General features: G+C 41.3%; 1 protein-coding gene across 2 annotated transcripts in view; it reads left to right on the top strand.

Moving 5' to 3' along the window:
* The window catches only part of NWD2 (NACHT and WD repeat domain containing 2), a 185,077-nt gene that overhangs the window by 80,016 nt on the left and 84,689 nt on the right, over nucleotides 1–20,372 (top strand). The window contains exon 3 of one of the 2 annotated variants that reach the window (XM_019414471.2): nucleotides 12,843–12,959. In XM_019414471.2, the coding sequence (XP_019270016.1) occupies nucleotides 12,843–12,959 (117 nt within the window). The remainder of the gene's footprint in view (nucleotides 1–12,842; nucleotides 12,960–20,372) is intronic. The other variant, XM_019414478.2, reaches the window with a different exon arrangement.

Genomic DNA, 20,372 nt, shown 5'->3' with positions numbered 1-20,372 from the left:
TCCCTCTCTCTCTCTCTCTGCCCCTCCCCTTCTCATTCTCTGTCTCTCTCTATTTCTTAAAAATGAATTAATGTTAAAAAAAAAAAAAAGACATGTAAGAGAGTCACTCAAGCTCTGTGAGGAGACTGGAATAGGGGTGCAGGAAAAGGTAGAAGCAGGAGAACAGTGCAAGTTAAGAAATGATCACGGCATGGACTAGAATGAGCGACGGAGAGAACGAGACATCTGGTGAGGTCAAGTTTTCATCACCTGTCTCTAAGGTCTGCAAGTTCTCAGGATTGGAATTGTCTTACTCATCTTATCCCAGTGATGAGTCATGTGTCTGGCACATAGTAGGCTGTTGAGTTAAATATTTATTAAATTGGTAGAATATACAGTTACGTTTTACACAAGGCCTTAAAACTCTCTCTCTCTCTCTTATATATATGCCTGTTGGTCAGGCTTTTTTCTCTGTTTCCTTAATCTATTCATTTAAACTAAGATATTCATTCATTCATTCTTGGAGTATGCACTAAGAATATATAAATCTGCCCCGCCCAGCGCCCACTGTTACTCTGAACTAGGAGTAAGCCAGGTTAGGGCAGGAACCTCTAAAGGGGGTGCTTGACTCATGGGCACTTAGGACACCTCCATTTTGAAAGTGATTTTCGTGTGAGTCCAGCCACTCAACTCGGTATCCTTCCTGAAGAATATCTTCTCTCCTGGGTGGCTCGGTCAGTTAAGCATCCGACTTAGGCTCAGGCCAGGATCTCACTGTTTACGAGTTCAAGCCCTGCCTCGGGGTCTCTGTTGTCAGCACAGAGCCTGCTTCAGATTCTCTGTTCCCCTCTCTCTCTGCCCCTCCCCCACTTGTGTGCATGCTTGTCAAAAATAAAATTAAAAAAAGAAAAAAAAACTGATAGCCAGCTTCTTCAGTGGCATCTAGTATTTATCTCACTTCATCTTATTCCCCAATGTTCATAAACCTGTTCCTTTTCTTCACCTTTAAAATCCAGTACACCCCGGGTGTTTTTAATCCTTAGACCCCCAGTAAGAGTGCTGTCTTCCCCCTAAGCTGGTGCCTCTGAGTGATCCCCATGTCCTCATATCTGGCTCTCTTCCCTCCAGAGTTACATGAAGATAAGTCTCTATTTTTGGAATGTTAATATATGTGAAATGGAAGCCATCCCTCTCCTTTTGTCCAGTTTCTCAATTGCTATTGTTTTCTAGTCTTCAAAACTTCAAGATCTTAGCTTCCAGCACATTCTTCACCTTTTATAATCTACAAACTGCCCCTATTCTTGTTGATTCACCTGCCACAGCATTTCTTAGAAATTCACCTTTTTCTTCCCATTTCACAAGGCTCTGTCTTTATTCAGCCTTCTGTTTCTTAGATGCTGAATGACTATGGCATTTTCCAATTCTCTCCCAGCACTGGACATTTTGTCTTCTGGTCCAGACTGTCCACAGCTGCTCAGATCATCTTCCTTAAACAGTATTTATCAGATTTAATTCATTGTAAGATTTTTTTTCACATTTTTACTTCTCAGAAATCAGAATTCATCTTACAAATAGCACATCCTGATGTAATTGGCAGTGCATTTCTGTTTTTAGTGGAACATACAGTATTGGAGCAGCCTACAACTCCTGATGTTTTGGATTCAGTAAAATACAGTGAATTATGTCATTTATGGAGTGTAGTAGAAACAGCATGAATTTTTCTGTTAGAAAGACTAGGATTCAAATGCTGGGTCTGCAAATTACCAGTTCTGTGAGTCTGAACAAATTGCTTGATTTCTTTGACATTAGTTGACCGTTCTGTAAAATGAATGGGGGGTAGTGTTTATCTTCCCAGATTGTTTTGCGAAGGCACGAGATGACACGAAGCCCCTGGCACGTGGAAGGCACTCCGCCAATGTTCATTTGTTACTGCCTCTCGCCTTTTTAAGTCTCCTCTCCTGATTAAGAACCCGGTGTAATGAAATGATTTATGTGCATTTTCTTTTGCCTTTCTAAGTACAGCAGGAGACTTCTGACCAGAGGCATCTATCTGTCTGAGAGGTGCTCAATGTCTGGTACAGAAGGAATACAAACGGGAAGAATGGTTAGGAAATACTGTGCCGCATACAAGAAAGACCAGAACCTTAAAGGTCAGGCTGTTGGCTTGAGAGAAGATTTTGCTAAATTCGTTTAATCCTTTAGCACATCGACCAGTACTGTAGGACTCTGAGCCTGGAGGTCTAAAGTGTAGAGAAAAGGGCCGAGTTTGTCCATAAGGCAGAACCAGAACCCTCCCCCTGTAGCCTCCTGGAAAGTGATAGAAGGAGAGAGAAAGGCAGAGTCAGCACGTATACCTTTCCTTTCCTTCCTCTGAGTTCTGCTTCAGAGAAGGGGCCATGGGTTAGATAAGTGAAAATGAGTGGGAAAATAGGTAGTACTAAGGGCACCTTGCCTGTGCTCTCTACTTGGGACTCTGGAAAGGGATGGCCAGATAGTAACCACCCTTCCCCGACCCTACCCCAACCCTGCAAACAGACCTGGGCTTGGCCACATCATGGCCGTGGCAGCAAGTGACGACTAGGCTTAACTTTCCCAGGCTGCTCTCAGTTATCGTGTGTCGTATATTCTGAGTTAAGAGCCAGTGCTAGTCTCCACGACCGGAAGAGGTGGCCGCACAAAAGGCCGTGGTGAAGAAACTGGACGGAGCATGGGCCCATGGCTTGGGGCAGCTCATCCACAGCAGGGGAAGCTGGCCTGGCTTGGCTGGAGAGCAACACGAGGCTCTGACCCATCTGAGAGGGAAAGACCAGTCCCTGGGTGACACGATGCCAGCAGCCAGTGGGCATCACCTGGGGGCCACGCCCAAGCACTCTCATGTTTTCCCTTCAGGATATGAGGTCACCTGGATATCATCTTAGGGAAAAGAAGCAGGGGAACAGGGAAGCCATGTCTTTTGAGAAACTCGGCATTTTGATCCAAGAGAGAATAAGCACCTAACAGAGTCCTGGAAAACATCAGTTTACACTAAGGTTTAAATTGGATAAAGCTGAAAGTTCACGGTCTCGTGCTAGCCAGCGGGTGGAGACTTGGACAGGAGGAGGCACAAACTGGTCTTAGAATTAAGAAGCTGCGCTGTCTGTATGTATCTGAGTTGTAGGTTGAGTGAAATTCCATGTGTTTTACACTACCTTCACCTTGCTAACGATTACCAAGTTGAACAATCGCTTGGTCTCACACTGAAGGTCGATCCGCGGTTGCCCCCACCCACTCTTCCTCCGCCACAGCCCTCCTGCTCTGTCGAGCCCAGCCTCCTGCTCTATGCTGATTTTTTTCCTTGCAGCCGTCTGCCTGCTCACAAATCTCAAAATGTCTTTGCCTCCTGAGTTGCCAGAATACATCATTGGCTTTATAATTGACAGGCTGTGTTGTGATGCCCTTGGTTTTTTCTCCACATTGTCAACCGATGGACTTTTCCATTTCCTGTTAATCAAATGCGTGCTTCTTAAGTGAAATGTATATCCTCTTATGGAATCACAGGTTGTTTCACGCAGGCAAGCACTTCAATTTGTCTAGCTCACTTCACATTTCAGTTCTGCCCATCAGTGCCTGGACAGGTCTTACCAACTTGATATTCCGTAGAAGTATTATAAGTGTGTGACATCATCTTTCTCCCATCCATGAGCCCATTGGTTACAAGAGGGAAGGAAGATTAATAGAGATGAGAAAGAGAAGGAAAGCAGTATGTCATAATTGACCTTCATTGTTCTAGTGTGATTGTAAGTGTTGGCTCACCATTTCTGCAGCACGGAGCGGCTCTTCTGGAATTCTCCTGCCCGACCTCCCAAGACAGTATTCTTGTTCCTCCTTTACCTGGTGTGCACAGACAATCTTCTGCCTAATATTTCTCCTAAATATAGAGCAGTGGCACTGTGGGGAGCTCCAGAATTTACTGGAGGAGCTATATACTTTGCTGAACATTTAATTCTGCTAAATTGTGGCTGGCTGATTACCCCAACGCTGAAAATCACCCAAGATTAGTCCTCCAGTAAGCAGAATGAGAGATCCTCATTTGCAGGTGACATTTACGTGTCCCAGTTGGGTACAATCACCGTGAAGCCTTTCTCAGATTCTTAACACAAGGCACCTATTTCTTCCTATCCTCATTTTTTATTTCTTATAGTAGAGAGAGGAGACCTTTTAACAAGACTGCACCGTAGAAAGAGCACTCTTATTTAAGAGATCTGATTTGTCAATAATTAGTTGTAAACCATCGAAAAAGTAACTTCAGCTCAGTTTTCTTGTTTCTTCTACTTGATCTGTATTTTCTTTTGGCTCCCACAGTTAATTATGCTGTGACCTCATCATCTCTTTATGGACAGGCTGTCACATTTCTGTCTTTGGGGAGCTTCTATCTAGAAGTCCCTCTTCTCCGAAGAACAGCCTCCTGTACATTTAACCTTCAAGTCCAGACTTCCTCACTAATGTCTCACCCTCAAGTCCTCAGGGCAGATTTAGGTCATTGGTCCCATGGGCCTCATGTATTTATTCACAGACATTGACTGAGCTCTTGCTCTGCACGAGGCAGAGTTGTGGGTGCAGCAGATACCACAGTATTGAAAACGAACCTAGTCCCTGCCTCCGTGGAGTCGTGAACGGTGGTGACCAGAGTGATGCTGGCTGCAAAGGGAACACAGGGTGCTCTGGGCGTGTGCAGTGGGAGGCTTCCTCAAACTTTGAGGCCTCAGGATGGCTGCTGAGGAACTGATGTCTAAGCTGAATCCTGAAGGATGGGTAGATGCAGATGCCCACGTTGAAAAGAAGAAAAGTTCAGGCAGAAAAAACATATTTGCATAGGCAAGTTTGGAAAAGAACTTGAACATTATGCTGTACTCACTGCCTACCAGGCACTTACCCTGAGTGCTGTGTGTACTTTAACGTGTTTAATCATTGCTGTGAGCCTAGCCGGTAAATTCCATCTTCTCCATTTTATTGCCTGGGGACGCTTAGAAATACAGAAGTAAATAACTGCTAGAGATCTCATAGCTAGTAAACCGCAGAGTCAGATTTGACCCAAGGCAGTTTGGCCCCAGTGTCCATGCTCTTCAATCATTGCACCAAAAAGCCTCTTATGTTCACATGTTCACAAAAATGTGTATGGCTAGGTACAGGTATGTAAATATAAACATCTATGTAAATGTGTACATTTCAATATATATTTATACACTTGTACAAACACGTGTGAAGGGCATATACGTAGCTAGAACATGAACAGTGAGGGGGGAACATGATATGAAATGAGGGTAGGGAGTTGGGTAGGGACTAGATCATGGAGGATCTCATAGAGCAAGTCAGGGATTCTAGATCCGATCTTCAGGCTGATAGGAAGCATGGGAAGTACATAAAGTAAACAGCCCAGGTTCAAATCCCACCTCCATACTTGCGACCTCCGGGGCTTTGCACAGGTTACTTCTCTCTGCCTCAGCTTTTTCATTTACAGAAGAGAGACAATATTCTTGTCTGTCTCATAAGTTTAAGGAGTAAATAAGTTACTCTGTGTAGTATCTGGTAGAGTAGGAGGAAATTTTAGTTCTGGTGATCAGATCTGCATTCTAAAAAGCTCCCTCTGCCTGCCATGTCGTGAATAGATTAGAAGGAGCAAGGATGAAGGTAATGCAGGGAGTCGGAGTAGCAAGACAGGCACAGGTGCACTCCGATGCGGTGCTTGCTGAAATCCCAGCGACGAGAACAGAGCCAACTTTGGGTCTTTCACTCGGGCACCTGCTCTGTGGACCTGCCACCAAAGGAAGCCGGTCCCTGGTTGCTGCCTAGCTGCTGTTCCTTCATGGAGTGGGCTTCTCCAGCTTCTACTCCATGGACACTGGCTTCTAGCTTGTGGTTCTTTTTTCTGCCTCCAACAACAACTGCTCCCTTCCCTCTGCCTCCACGTTTATTAGGCCTGAAAAGTCCAAGGTGCTGCCTTACTCCATGGTTTAGTTTTCTTCACTATCACATCATAATTGTTAGGGCTGTCCAGAGGCTAAATCTCCAAGACATAGAGGCCTCAGGTATGAGCAGTTCGTCATCCTCATGAGGCTTTGGCTGAGGCATCACCCTACGTCATACTCTTGGAGCCTTCTGGTGATTGTGTATGACCACTTGTCTCAGCCAGTCCTCCCTGGACTTGATTTAGCACTTGACTCTCCCAGAAAAGTCCCATCTTAGTCATGTCCCCATATATCTTTGTCCTATATGTCACGACCAAGAGAATAATTGCGAGGTAACCTAAAGTCAAGATTTGCTATAGTTCTAGTAAAAGGGTGGCCGTGGATGATGCGGAGCTGAAGAGGGTTGTTTTTCTTATATCCTATGCATCTTAGGGAAGTCATTCTAACCAGGGCGAGAATTACCATACCTGTAAACCGTACCTCCCCAGTTTCTGGCGAACCTAGTCTGAGGTTTAAGACTCCTCCCTGTTTACATTCTCCTGCAAGGTGAACATTCTAGTAACAAGACACAACTAAATCAAAATCAAACGAGTGCTGTATTGACCTTGGAAGTTATGTCCATATGACCATAACGTTGCCCTTGTTCAAAACTTTCTGACCTGCTGTGTGTTCTTTTGAATATTTTTAGTGGTGGCAGATTTTAATCCCTTTAAGAATAGGTCTGATTTTTTTGAAAGAGCTTAAGGCCTTTTCAAAGCCATGTCTTACAATGTAAAGGCCAGTAAGGCTGGGAAAATACCATTTTTAATAAAAACAAATCTAACAATAGAGTGACAAGAGGTTTTTTCAATACAAAGTAAGATAATTCCTGCAGAGGAAATGCCCTGGGCAGTGGCAGAATCGTTGGCATGAACAGGTAGCCTCCCATTATAATAACTTTGAGAAACAGCCTTCGTTTCAGTACTGTGTCTATTCGAAACCAAAATCGGCCGTACTGTCTCTGTAGTTACACTTTTGTCTTGCATTCAGGTAGCGTCATATGATAGCATGGGAAAATCGAGAAGGAACCTATTTTGGAAAATATTTCAACTCAAAGGTTGTTTCTGAAGAAATGATAGTGTGAAGCCATGGTAAATGCCAATTTGACCTTTTTTCTGGTAAATCATAAGGTTATGTTTGGTTTCTTACAGGCTGCTTTGTGTTTGCTGGGCAGTCTTGGTATTTAAATGGTTATGTCTGATTCGAGTGGCCAAATTTGTTAGGGCCTTTATTTGCTGGCTTTTTGTTTTCAGACCAATTCAGCACATTATAATCATGATAAATTAGCTTTCCTAGGAATATTTTAAAGCAAGTTAGATGGCTTTAAGTACAAAAAGATAAAATCAAATTACTTTCCTGAGTGTTTATATTTCATGATGAAATAAGTAAAGGCACATAAAATGTGCTGTCAACAAGTTAGTATTCCAATAAATAGTAAATTAGATTCAGTGTCTGCAGTGCTTGGGCATTAGGCTAAAAGCTAAACTAATTTTTGTAAGTATATAATAAATCTTGTCTTGTTGGGCACTTTGGATTCCAACCACTTTTTGCCAGCTATTGATCATGCGAATAGACAGCAGATTTGCCTGCCTGAAATGGTGTTTTGTGTTGCATAAGTTGGATGTTTCCTTTATTTCCTCTCTGCCTTCATGGTTGCTTGATTTTATCTTTTTTCATCATTTTCTGCCCATAAAGACGTTTGAGAAAGAATAACGTAAGGGAGAAAAGCTGGAAGCAGGAGAACATTTAAACAAAGTGACCAAAGTAAGGAGACGTGGCATTAGACAGCCCTGGCTGAGGGCCATGGTGGCCAAACTTGAAGAAAGTAACAGGTGCAAAACTTATTACAAAAGACTTCCATTGGTGGCAGATAAATCATGCGTCCCTTAGGCTTCTATTTGAAAATACAAGTGAAATCCTTGTTTTGACTCATACCCTGGTCATTTGTTCCACATATGTTTATTTAGATTTTATTGTTGACTCTTAAAATCGTAGGCGCTTGATTTAAACATCTGTTGTTGCACTCAGTTCTGCTGTGAGTAGGGGACGGAAGACCTGTAGAAAATCACAGTACTAAATGGATGCACAGAGTGTCGTTGAGATGACAACCACAGAATCGTCCCCCTTAAAGTGTGTGATTCAGTACTTTTTAGTATAGTCAAAGTTGTGTAAGCATTATGATTTTAGAACCTTGTCATCACCTCAAACAGAAGTCCTGTGCCCTTTAGCTGTCACTCTCAAATTGGCCTGTTCCCCTCCCTCCCTGCTCTAGCCAACCATTAAACTGTTGTTTGTCTCTGTAGATTTGCATGTGCTAGACATTTCATATACATGGAATCATACAGCGGATTCCTTTGTGACTTTTTACTTAGAATAATGTTTTCAGGTCTCATCCATGTTGTAGCATCAGTACTTCACTACTTTTTATTGCCAAATAATATTCCATTTACAGATATACCACATTATATTTCCCCATTGATCGCTTGATGGACATTTGGACTGTTTCCACGCTTTAGCTATTATGAATAATGTTGCTACGAATATTAGTTTTTGTGTGGACGTATGTTTTCATTTCTCCGGGAGAACTGCTCGATCGTGTGGTAACTCTGTGTAACTGTTTGAGGAACTGCCAGGCTCTTTTCCAAAGTGGTGGCACCATTTTGTATTCCCACTAGCAACGTAGGACACTGCTCCACATTTTCATTAACACTTGTTATTATCAGTCTTTTTAATGGCAGCCACCCTAGTGGGTGTGAGGCGTTATCTCATTGTGGTTTTGATTTGTGTTTCCCTGATGACTGATGATGTTGAGTATCTTTTCATGTGCTTATTGACAATCTATAAATTCTGTGAAGAAACGTCTACTCAGATCTTTCGTCCATTTTCGATCAGCTTGTCATTGATGGAGCTGTAGGAGTTCCTTATGTATTCTAACTGCAATTCCATTATCATAAAGGGTCCTCTTTCTCTTTTTTTAATGTTTAATTTTGAGAGAGAGAGAGAGAGAGAAAGTGCACACGAGCAGGGGAGGACAGAGAGAGAGAGAGAGGGAGAGAGAATCCCAAGCAGGCTGCATGCTGAGTGGAGCCCCACACAGGGCTCGATCCCACAACTGCAAGATCACGACCTGAGCCCATATCAAGAGTTGGACACTTCACTGAGAGACCCAAGTGCCCCTCTTTTTACTTTCTTGACAGCATCTTTTGAAGCACAAAACTTTGATTTTGAGGAAGTCCAACTTCTCACCTTTTTTCTTTGGTTACTTGTACTTTGCTATCATCTCTAAGAAAGCATTGTCAAATCCCAGTTCACAAAAATATACTCCTGTGTTTTCTATAAAACTAGTTTTAATTCTAAAACTAATGTCTGTGATCTTTTTCAAGTTAATTGTTGTATATGATGTGAGGTAGGGTGTCAAACTTCATTCTTTTGTATGTGGATCTCCAGTTGTCCCAGTACCTTTTGTTGAAAATATCATACATTCCTCATTGGATTATTTTGGCACCCATGTTGAAATCTGTTGACCAGAAGTGTGAGGATTTATTTTATTCCATTGAATATCCTTATGCCAGTATCACACTGTCTTAATTATTGCACCTTTGTAGTAAGTTTGAATCTGGAAGTGAGAATCCTCTAACTTTGTTCTTCCTTTACAAGTTGTTTTAGCTATTCTGGAATAGCTAAATAGCTCTTGCATAGCTAAATTGCTAATAGCTCTTGAATATTCTGGGTTTTAGGATCAACATGTCAACTTCTGTAGGTAAGCCAGCTTGGGTTTTATAGTGATTGCTGTGAGTCTAAATATTAATTTGGGGAGTATTGCCATCTTAAGTCTCCCAGTTCATTTACTTGGGGTGTCTTCCAGTTTGTTCAGATCATCTTTCATTTCTTTCAGTAGTGTTTTATAATTTTGAGAGTGTAAATTTTACATTTCTTTTGTTAAATCTATCCCAAGTTTTTTATTCTTTCTGTTGCTGTTCTGTTTGCTCATTGCTGGTGTACAGAAGTACATTTGGTTTTTGTACGTTGATCTTGTATCCTACAACCTTGCTCAACTCAATGGTTCCAACACTTTTAGTGGTTTTCTTAGGATTTTAATATATAAGATCGTGTTATCTATGAATAAAGATAGATCTACTTCTTCCTTTCCTATCTGGATGCGTTTTATTTCTTTTTCTTGCCTAATTGCCCTGACTGGAACATCCAGGAAAGTGTTGAATAGAAGTGGTGAGAATGGATATCCTTCCCTTGTTCCTAATTATTAAGTATGCTATTATTATATGCCCTTTATTCGGGTTAAGGTAGTTAATTTCTATTCCTAGTTTTTTGTGTGTTTTATCATAATGGGGTGTTAGGTTTTGTCAAATGTTTTTTCTGTATCTGTTAAGATTGATCATTTGATTTTTTCCCTTTATTCTATTGGTATAAAGTGCATCACCTTAGTTAATTTACTGGTGCTCAGCCAACTTTGCATTCCTGGGATAAATACCACCTAGTTGTGTTGTGTAATACTTTTTACATGCTGCCGGATTAGGTTTTCAAGTGTTCTTGAATATATTTGAGTATTCTAGAATCTTCTCCTTTTATTTTATATTCATGAGATACTGCTCTGTCATTTTCTTATATGTTTGTCTGCCTTTAGTACAAGGGTCACACTGGTCTCATAGAATAAGTTGGGAAGTGTTCTCTCTTCTAATTTTTGGAAGACTGTGAAGAATTGATAGAGTTCACAACAGTGCATCCATCTGAACCTATGCTTTTCTTTCAAATTCCTACTTAATCTCTTTTCACATTTCTGTTCATATTTTGTTTTGTCTTGAGTCTGTGTGATTTGTCTCTCTAGGTATTTGTCCATTTAAGTAATCTAATTCATTGGCATATGGTTGTTCATCGTATCCTCTAATAATCCTTTTTCTATTTCTATAAGGTCAGTACTAATGCCTCTCTTTCACTTGTGATTTTGGTAATTTTGAGTATTTTTTTTAATGCAGCTAAAGTTTTGTTCCACTGTGTTCAGAGAACAAACTTTTGGTTTCACTGATTTTCTCTATTGGTTTAATATTTTCTTTAATAATTTTTTTCACTATATTTGTTACTCATAGTTATTTTAAGACCCATCTTCTCAGAAACTATGATTTATACCAACTTAATTTCATTGAGCTAGCATACTTCTTTATAACTCTATTCCCTTTTTGGACTGTTTTTTATATAGGTTACATATCCAATTATATTTTATATAATTTTATGTCATTTAAAGAGGAGAGGAGAGCAGGTATATATTGATAGCATTTGTTATATCAACCTTTATATTTACCATTTCTTTTTCTATTCATTTGTTCTAAATCAGACCTTTCCTCACATATGTCCAAACAGTGTCAGCCAAAAGGATGGAAAGCAGGCTCTCTGAATGACTGTTAATCTGTGCGTGGTACAACTAAGTGTCAGCATTCACATTGCAGATCTGTGCGTTTGACAAGTTATTGGTAGATGGCCAAAAATGTCTTTTTCTAATAATCTCAGTAACTTACACTTATGCCAAATTAAAGTTTCTGTTATGGTGAAGTAGTCTGTATCTGTGCTTTCCAACATGAGAGTCAGTAGCCACATGTGGCTATTGAGTATTCAGACTGAATTAATTTTAATTTATATTTAATTTTAAATAGCCAAAGTTATAGGCTCTCATACGGGACACCGAAGTTACCATCTCAGATGACTCCTTCCTTAATACTGTGATTAAACTTTGTAAGGTAGATTAAAGGGAAGAACTCCCAAAATATATGATATTCATCGTTTATCATAAAACATAAGGATATTTTTTAAGAAGTTGTTATATCTTTGTCAGCCATCTAAAAACTCATATGCACATAGACAAAGAACTGGTGCAGACACACCCATGCAGGGCCATGGCCAGGAGACGGGAGGTACGCGAGCCCTTGAGGTCCACTTGGGGCACCATGGAGGACACACGCTCTGTGCCTGCATCTCCGTGAATGCCATACGAACAGCCAGTAAGGAGGCGAGGTTCTTTTTCTGCTTGTGGGAAACAAGAAAAAGGAAATCTTCAAAGCCACAATTGGAAACATTTACCTTATGTATGCAGAACATCAGTTGAGTAAAGGGAAGGAAACCCATAATGCTCTTCATAGATTTTTCAAAGAGTGTGCTTGCAGAAGTTTTCACAGACTCTCAGCATCTTCCCTCATACTCTTTGAAGTAAGGAAATAGATGATCCTATTATCCTCACTTCTCATTAAGGCATACCGCCTTTCATTGTTTCCAATACATGTTTCTCAGACATATATTGATGAAAGCCAAACTGCTCTCAGATGAAACAGACATAAACAAAATATGTATTCCCGTGGGATAAAGCATGATAAAAATAAATACATAAAACCTAAAAACACCTGTTAAGAAATGTAGATGTTTCCCTCTAGGTCAGTATATATTAATGCCCATTATGGTTTTCCCTTCTCATATTAAGATGCACAGCACCATTATACACTATTGTTTAATTGTCTCAAATAATGTGGTTGCCATATCCCAGTTGCTTCCAGACATGTTTTTGAACTCCTGTTACCATTTCAATATAAGGAAAAGTTGGTTCCACAAAACCTCTGCTGACAGTTAACATTTCATTCTTCTCTGGGCCTATGTCAACAGTATAATAAAGAACAAAAGACATTACAGTGTGCACACCTATCATGGGGTAAAACAGTATATCTGTTTGAATGGATCTTAAATATAATTTTCCCTCTTAAGGGAAAACGTGCTGCAAAGAGAAAAGTTAAAAGTCACGTTAGCTTAACACTGAAAGTAAGAATAAGGTAAATTAAGTTTTCCTGCAGGTAAACTAATGTTGCCTCGTCCATTGGTTCCCAGGTCATAGATCTCTACTGGGGCATCGATGAGGACGAGTGGGACAGCCCCGAGCTCCAGAAGACACGCATGAAGCAGCTGGAGGAGTGTTTGAAAACTTCCGCAGGTCCATGTTTTGTTGTGGGTATAAAAACACTAATGCTTTATATTAAATTGTAGATGACTGTGAGAATTGTTGTTGGTTTGTGATTCTTAAGGGATCTTAGTTATTTTGAATGAGGAACAAATCCTGGCTTTTCTCTACGTATTGAAAAACTATAAACTGTCTCCTTGCCCTAAATGTGTGAGAACAAAACCTTCAGCTTCTCCATAAGCAGCACTGCAAATTCACGGTGAATAATTCGCAGTGGTAATCGAAGGGGTGACTTGGGTCTGACAGCAGTTTCCCCCACACCTTGTGATTAGCAGTAAGGATTACTGTGTCCGTGTACAGTAAGTAGCCCGATTTTCCTTACAGGGTATAATGTATTACATCAGTGTCTCCCTTTCTTGACACCGGAATTGTTGGCAGGTTGTTTTTTGTTTTTTGTTTTTTTAACACACTGACAAACATTTGTTAAAGTAAACCAATGTAGGACGTCAAATCCACCAATAGAAAGTGATGCCCTATGGGAGGAAAAAATTCTTCAGAGTGATTTTCAGCTAGATGCTCATTAAAGGCTACAAATGCACAGGTTTTTCAAGTGAGACATATTTTCCAAAGAATACGTATTCTTCTATGTGCACACAGTGGTAGTATGATATGTGGGTCACTCTCTGGCAGGTGATTGTGTCAAATCACTGCCTTAATTTAGCTTAAGAATTAGCTTATCCTGAATCCAGACAGATTTTAGCAATTGATATGGAAGTTACCCCTCTCAACACAGAGATGTTGAGGCTGATAGATGAATCTGAAACTAGTGAATGCTTCGAAGAAAATATCATACAGTTAAAAGCCTAGAGTTAGTGTGTCAGCAAGAGTTTTTAATATTTATTTGCATTTCTATTTATATTCAGTTCCACAAAGGGTTAGGAAGACAGAGATGATATCAGATATCCAGCCACGCGATAGTGAAGTTCTTCCTGAGGATAATAAAGTGCATAAAGGTTCTGCAGCATTTTTAGTATCAGTATATAAATTATTTACTTATTTGCCAACTACTTAATGCTTCTGTGCCAGGCCTTGCCTTAGTGCTGGGGATATGGTGGGTTGACCCATGTGAAATGGTTATTTTGTCTGCCACTTATGATTTAACCTTAGTTTTGAACTAAGAAGGTAAAACTCCCTGCCCTTAAGCAAAAACAATATAAAAACAGAGAGGGGGACAAAATAGAGGAGACTCTTAACTATAGAGCACAAACTAAGGGTTGCTGGAGGGGTTGTGGGTATAGGGATGGGCTAAATAGGAAGGGGCATTAAGGAAGACACTTATTGGGATGAACACTGGGTGTTCGCAGAAGACTGATAAAACTAACCACTTTCAAAAGTTTTAATAATTATTGGGCACATACAAATAAAGAATAAATTGCCAAAATAAATAAATCAGACAAAAAACCCAAAAAACTCCTTGCCCTTTCGAGAGCTTAATGTTCTTAAGTGGGCCCAAAGGGAGAGGGTAGGCAAAAAGAAGAAAATAAGGAAAATAATAAGTGCTATGGAAAAGAATACAAAAAGGAAGGAGAAGAGGGAAGACCCATGAGGGGAGAGATTTGTTATTTTCGGTAGAGTGGTTGGAGATAGGCCTTACTGCTAAGGTGTGGGTAGCGCCTGTGAGGGGAGATAGGAGGAAGGACGGGAAAGAACCAGGTATATTTCCAGAGCAGAGTGTTCCAGGGAAAGGAGTTGGGACCATGCTTGGAATGTTCAGGGAACAGTATGAGCAAGAGGGGGGAGGACAGGATGATCTTGGGCTTGCTCATCTTGAAGTTGGCTGCAGAGATTTTGCTTCCAATGACCTGAGAAGCCACAGAGTATTTTGAGAAGACTGAAGGGACCTAACCTCTCTTAAGGCCCACCACGGCTGCCAGGTGTAGCATAGAGGGCAGAGCGGGGAGCCCCCTTAGAGCGCTAATGCAGGAAGCCAAACGAAAATACATGACTTAAGGGGTTGAAGAGTGGACATCTAACAACAGTGTCCTGTGGTCTGAACAGAACAAGACAGTCCTAAAAGCCATGTAAGATATCTGAAGATTTAGTAGGGAAAGAGGAATTAAGACCTTTTCCATGGGTCTTCAGAGGACAAAATTAGGACCGGCAGCTGGAAGGAACAAGACGACAGGCTTCAGCTCCAGGTGAAGAAGTTGGAAGATACAGCACTCACTGGTTTGGGGGGGGTCGCATATCCCTGGGCTCTGACATTTCATAGCTGCCTGACAGTGGAGGAGTTTCTTTACTACCCTCAGCCTCAGTTTCTTTATCTGTGAAATGGAGATGATGATGATAATAGTTCTCTGTCTCCTGGGGTCCCTCTGAGGATGAAATGACATTCCAGAGCACTTTGTAGTGTCTCATATCCGGAATCCGCAGTAAGTGTTGTATCGCTGTTACCTCTCAAAACTGTCTAAAGATGAAATCATCCGGCCCAGACTGCAATGAGTGCATCGTTAAGAAAGTTGTCATCAAAGGAGAAGTAGGGGTGCTGTACAGGAGACTCAGTGGAAGACAAGTTAGACCAGGTTCCGTGATGCTTGGAAAGCCCAACTGGGGAGGTCCGCCCTGGGGAATCACAGTTGTTATGCTGTCCTGATTCAGCCTCAGAAAAGTCAGGAATGAGAGGGACATTCTCCACACGCCCCCCCCCCCCCTTTTTTGTCTCCCTGTAGAGCATCATACCCAAACTACTAAAATTAGCCACGGCCATTAAGTCTCACAATTTGCTGGTAGGGGAGTGAATAAAGACTGCCAGCTTCAGCAGGTTCCGAGAATAAAGGTTAAATGAGAGAACATAAGAACAGCTTCATTGAATGTAAACAAATGATTTACCCCTTCTCCTGTTCCATGTTGAAACTCAGGGGAACCAGGATGAAACCCTGTGGATACAGCCAGGATTACTCACCCCAGTGATCCTAAACCAGGCAAGACTTCTCTCCCTGCTTATAAGAAATACAGTACGTCTCTTATGGCCTTTCTTGTTGTAACTATGGTAACAGCAGGCGTGCATGTGTCGCCTTTGAGCTCCAGTTTCCTTGCCCAATGCTTCCTTGCGTTACTTCTAGAAGTCATCATGACCCCTGTGGCTTGCAGCCCATGGCATATTATTCCCCCTAGTGCTGAAGTCTTTGGCAGGAAAATTCGCTATTGCTGAATGACAAAGTTTGTGTCTTTTCAAAGGCTTCACAAATACTAGCCTTATGTTAGATGCAGATAAATTCCGCAACCAAACAAAGCTCATTTTAAGTACCCAGGGAACTGAGACCCAAAGGGAACTTGGACCTAAACGTTCTATGTGCTTGGCTCTTTCCAGCATCCTTTCCCAAAAGCGGTCCTTTGGGATATGGCCTGAGGTCGTACAGTCAAGAAGGCTAATCCTCCACACCTGTCTGTGCACGTTTGATCACAGGATGGGATGGCATCAGGTGCCTACACACGTGTCCAGTTTCTCAGAGGATCCACTCAGGAGACCTGTCATACTGAGAATACATCATTTTCTTGTAGGAAAGCACACGCAGTGGGGAAAAAGCCACACTTTGTATTTCGCAACCTGAGTTAGAGCCCTGGTTCTGACAGAGCCATTAACTAACCTCACCCTGCTTTGATTACCACATCCATAAAATGGGGAAATAACCGTGAGCTACAGCAAACATAGAACAAATATCAAAGGTTTGTTGTAGGAACCAAATGTGATAGTTCTTGATAAAGGGATGCACAACCATTAGTTATTATTAAAGTGGGATTTATTTTCAAGTGAGAATAAAACGCTTTTACCCGTAATGGACATTTATGCGATACTGGACATTTTTCCCTTTGAAAATGGTGATGATAGTCTAAATGTAGAAAAGCACTAAGACTCGATTCACACCGTCAGATAATAGAGTCAAATGTTATAGGGGTTTTGAGTTCATTCTTAACAAACGTTGTAAAACGTAGAGTATATATTCATTTGCTGGATAGGAATTTGCTGGAATTTACTTAGACCTTGACCTGCTCCCAAGGAGGGGTGTTGACCAGGACCGCACTGTTTACAGGAAGACAGCTTACACCGGAGTCCAGAGTCCTCATCTTCAGAGAGTTGCCTCAGCCCCCACCAAGTGTGGGAAGCTTAGCAGAATCTTCCCCACAACCTGTCCCACCCACTTAGTCCAGAAAAACCTCTTATGAAGGGGGAGCGGGGATGCCCTTGAGCAGAGTTCCCGTATCCGTGGCCTCTTCGTGATGCGTGTTTATGGAGAGGAAGCATTTTGTTATTGTCATCCTTCCAAATTTGGAGTACCCCAAAAGAATTGCTTGTGACATTTCAGCATTGACCCTGGACCTTAGGTGAAGGCCTATGTCTTGGCCAAAGTTCATTAAAGCAACTGTTGGCTTGAGGAACTGGGAGTTTGAGAAGCTTCCTTATAGGATTAGAAGAGCTTCCGCCAAGGGTGTCAGAGCCGTGGGAGATGCAGACAGCGTCTTGCTACGTTCCCTCAGTCCAGAGTGGGTGATGTGGAGATTTACTGAGGGAGAGGCATTGGCAGGCTACCCTAGGGGATTCGAGCCAGGCCTGTGCAGCCAATACAGGCAGCTCCAGTTACCACGGACTGAGGTAAGAGGTGATTCCATGACTTCACATTCAGAGGGCCATTCCCCGTATCTTAAGAGTCGGGACAAAGAGAATGCGGCGTGCTTTGTCAATTTCCAGAAGTCTCAGGGAGCCATAGTCCATATAGCATCCTCACTGGGGTACCAGACGTAAACAGACATAATCTGTCAGCATTGGATAGAGAAGCATTCCAAAAGAACGGAACTACTGCCATCATTCTGACCTGAGCGTAAGTGGATGCCACACCCATCTTCCACCCCACCCCACCCACCCCTACACACACACACACACACACACACACACACACACACACACACACTACCGTCACTGGCACCAGTGGTACTTGCAGAGAGCACTCTTGCCGACCACAGACGGCTCCTGGCAGCTGCACTTGAGACTATGCACAAAGTGGGAAGAAGGAAGCTCGGAAATAGACATTTTCAACTGGGCTAAATTTCAAAACAGAAATACGAAAACAGAAAGAAAGGGTTGGACCAAGAAATCGATCATTATTGAGCAATTTAAAGTTTTTCCACTAGGCAGAAGAATAAAGATGAGACAGCAAGGTCCATAGTTGTTACCAGTAAAAATGAAACCTTTCCATATTTGCACATCACAGAGGGACACTACTGAATGGAGCCTACAGCACACGGATCCGTTCCTTGTCACCTGCCCCCACTCTCCTCCAGCTGCCATGATGCTTCAGATTTGGGATCGTTTTGGTTTTTTAATAATTTTCAGTGAAGGAAAACTATACAGTGAGAGTTCTGAAATCACTGAATTTGAAAGATGTGTTCGCACAACATTTTAGCTTTGCAAAATATTTCATTTTATCCACATTCCAGTATATGATTGATTTACCGTTTTAGGTATACTAAATTAAATAGAAACATGAAAAAAGAATACAAGTGCTTAGTCTCAGCTTGTACTTTAAAAACATATGCAGGGGTTGTGTATGATTTAGTTCTCACATTTATAGGTATAGGTTTACTAGCCAAAACATATGAAAAATAGAAAAATAGTCATTGATCTGAGCTGGAAAACCATTTAATCAATCTAGATTTTTTTTTATGTCCTTCCCTAAAAAAATTAAAACTTAATCTGAAGCCTTAGATTTTCAACACAAAGTCTTATTTTATAGGGGCACCTGGGTGGCTCAGTTGGTTGAACGTCTGATTTTGGTTTCGGCTCAGGTCATGATCCCGGGGTCATGGGATTGAGCCCCGTGTGGGGCTCTGCGCTGAGCATGGAGCCTGCTTGAGATCTGTTCTCTCTCCCCCACTCCTCTGCTCCTCACCCTGAATTGCATACTCCCTCTAGAAAAAAACAAATTTTTAAAGACATTTTTATAAAATTAAGCTTGTCCAGTTGAAACCAACTAGTTACCGTAGCTCTAAAATAGGTTCCAGTTGGGTTCCAATAAATTACCTGGTTATCACCCAAGTAATGATAGAATGAGCAAACACTGAAAATTATTATTGAAAAGGAAGCTAGTTATCTTGTTTGTAGAATCCAAGAGATTCCTTTAGTTCATTTTTGCTAATATATATAGTTTAAGCACAGTTTCACATTAAGAAGAATTATGGACAGAAGAGAGAACAGGAGAGCAGTCAACCTCTGTATAACTTAACTGGTAAGAAAAAGTGTTCATTGGAAACTATAGTCCAAAGGACTTATGTTTCCAAGTGGGATTTCAACCACTTAAAAAATTATAAATATCCTGCTTTTACAGAGATAGTAGAGCCTTGAAGACATCGATGATTAGACAAGTTCCATGTCCAGAGAGAAAAGTCCTTTCTTGTTGAGCTGGCATTACATTTGGAGGAGGGCCAAAAGTATCCACAGTTTTCTCCATGGGACATGTGCTGCTCAGTGGGCAACATGGAATAATGGAAAGCTGGGATGGAAAAGCAGAGTGGTCTTCTTCCACAATCTCTTACTGTTTAGAAAAACAAAGTCCACTGAAACCTAACATGAATATTCAAGTCTTGCCACTGACACATTTGAATTCAAAGTCAACTGAATCCAACTAAACCTACAACCTAGTTGTACCCATTTCAAATACTGCGACTGACGTGATCAGCCTCTCCTCCTAACAGGAAAAGGAACCCATAAATAACAGCTCTTCTAAATACAATACCCAGACAAAAATAGACACATAAATAAATGGAACAGAGTAGGGAGCCCAAAAATAAACCCACTCTTATATGGTCAATTAATCTATGACATAGGAGCCAAGAATATACGATGGGGAAAAGATAGTCTTTTCAAAAAACGGTGTCCAGAAAACTGGACCACTTTCTTTACACCATATGCAAAAAATCAAAATGGATTAAAGAACTAAATGTGAGACCTGGAACCCTAAAACTCCTATTAAAAAACAAAACAACAACAACAACAAAAACATAGGCAGTAATTTCTTGGATATCAGCTTAGCAACATTTTCCTAGATATGTGCCCCAGGCAAGGGAAACAAAAGCAAAAATAAACTATTGGGACTACACCGAAATAAGGTTTTGCACAGCAAAGGAAACCATCAACAAAGTAGGCAACCCACTGGGAGAAGGTATATGCATATATCTGATAAAGCATTAATATCCAAAATATATGAAGATTTTTAAAAAAATAGCAAAAAGCAATAGGATTTAAAAATGGGCAGAAGAGGGGCACCTGGGTGGCCTAGTTGGTTGAGCAGCCGACTTCAGCTCAGGTCATGACCTTGTGGTTCATGAGTTTGAGCCCCACATCAGGCTTACTGCTGTAAGCACAGAACCCACTACATATCCTGTGTCCCCCTCTCTCTGCCCCTGTC

Source organism: Panthera pardus, unplaced genomic scaffold, assembly GCF_024362965.1.
Source record: "Panthera pardus isolate Hobbes unplaced genomic scaffold, ASM2436296v1 HiC_scaffold_13, whole genome shotgun sequence".
In the NCBI taxonomy this organism is placed as follows: Eukaryota; Metazoa; Chordata; class Mammalia; order Carnivora; family Felidae; genus Panthera; species Panthera pardus.
The sequence above is the reverse complement of the archived record's forward strand: the minus strand, read 5'-3'. Positions and strand labels throughout refer to the sequence as shown.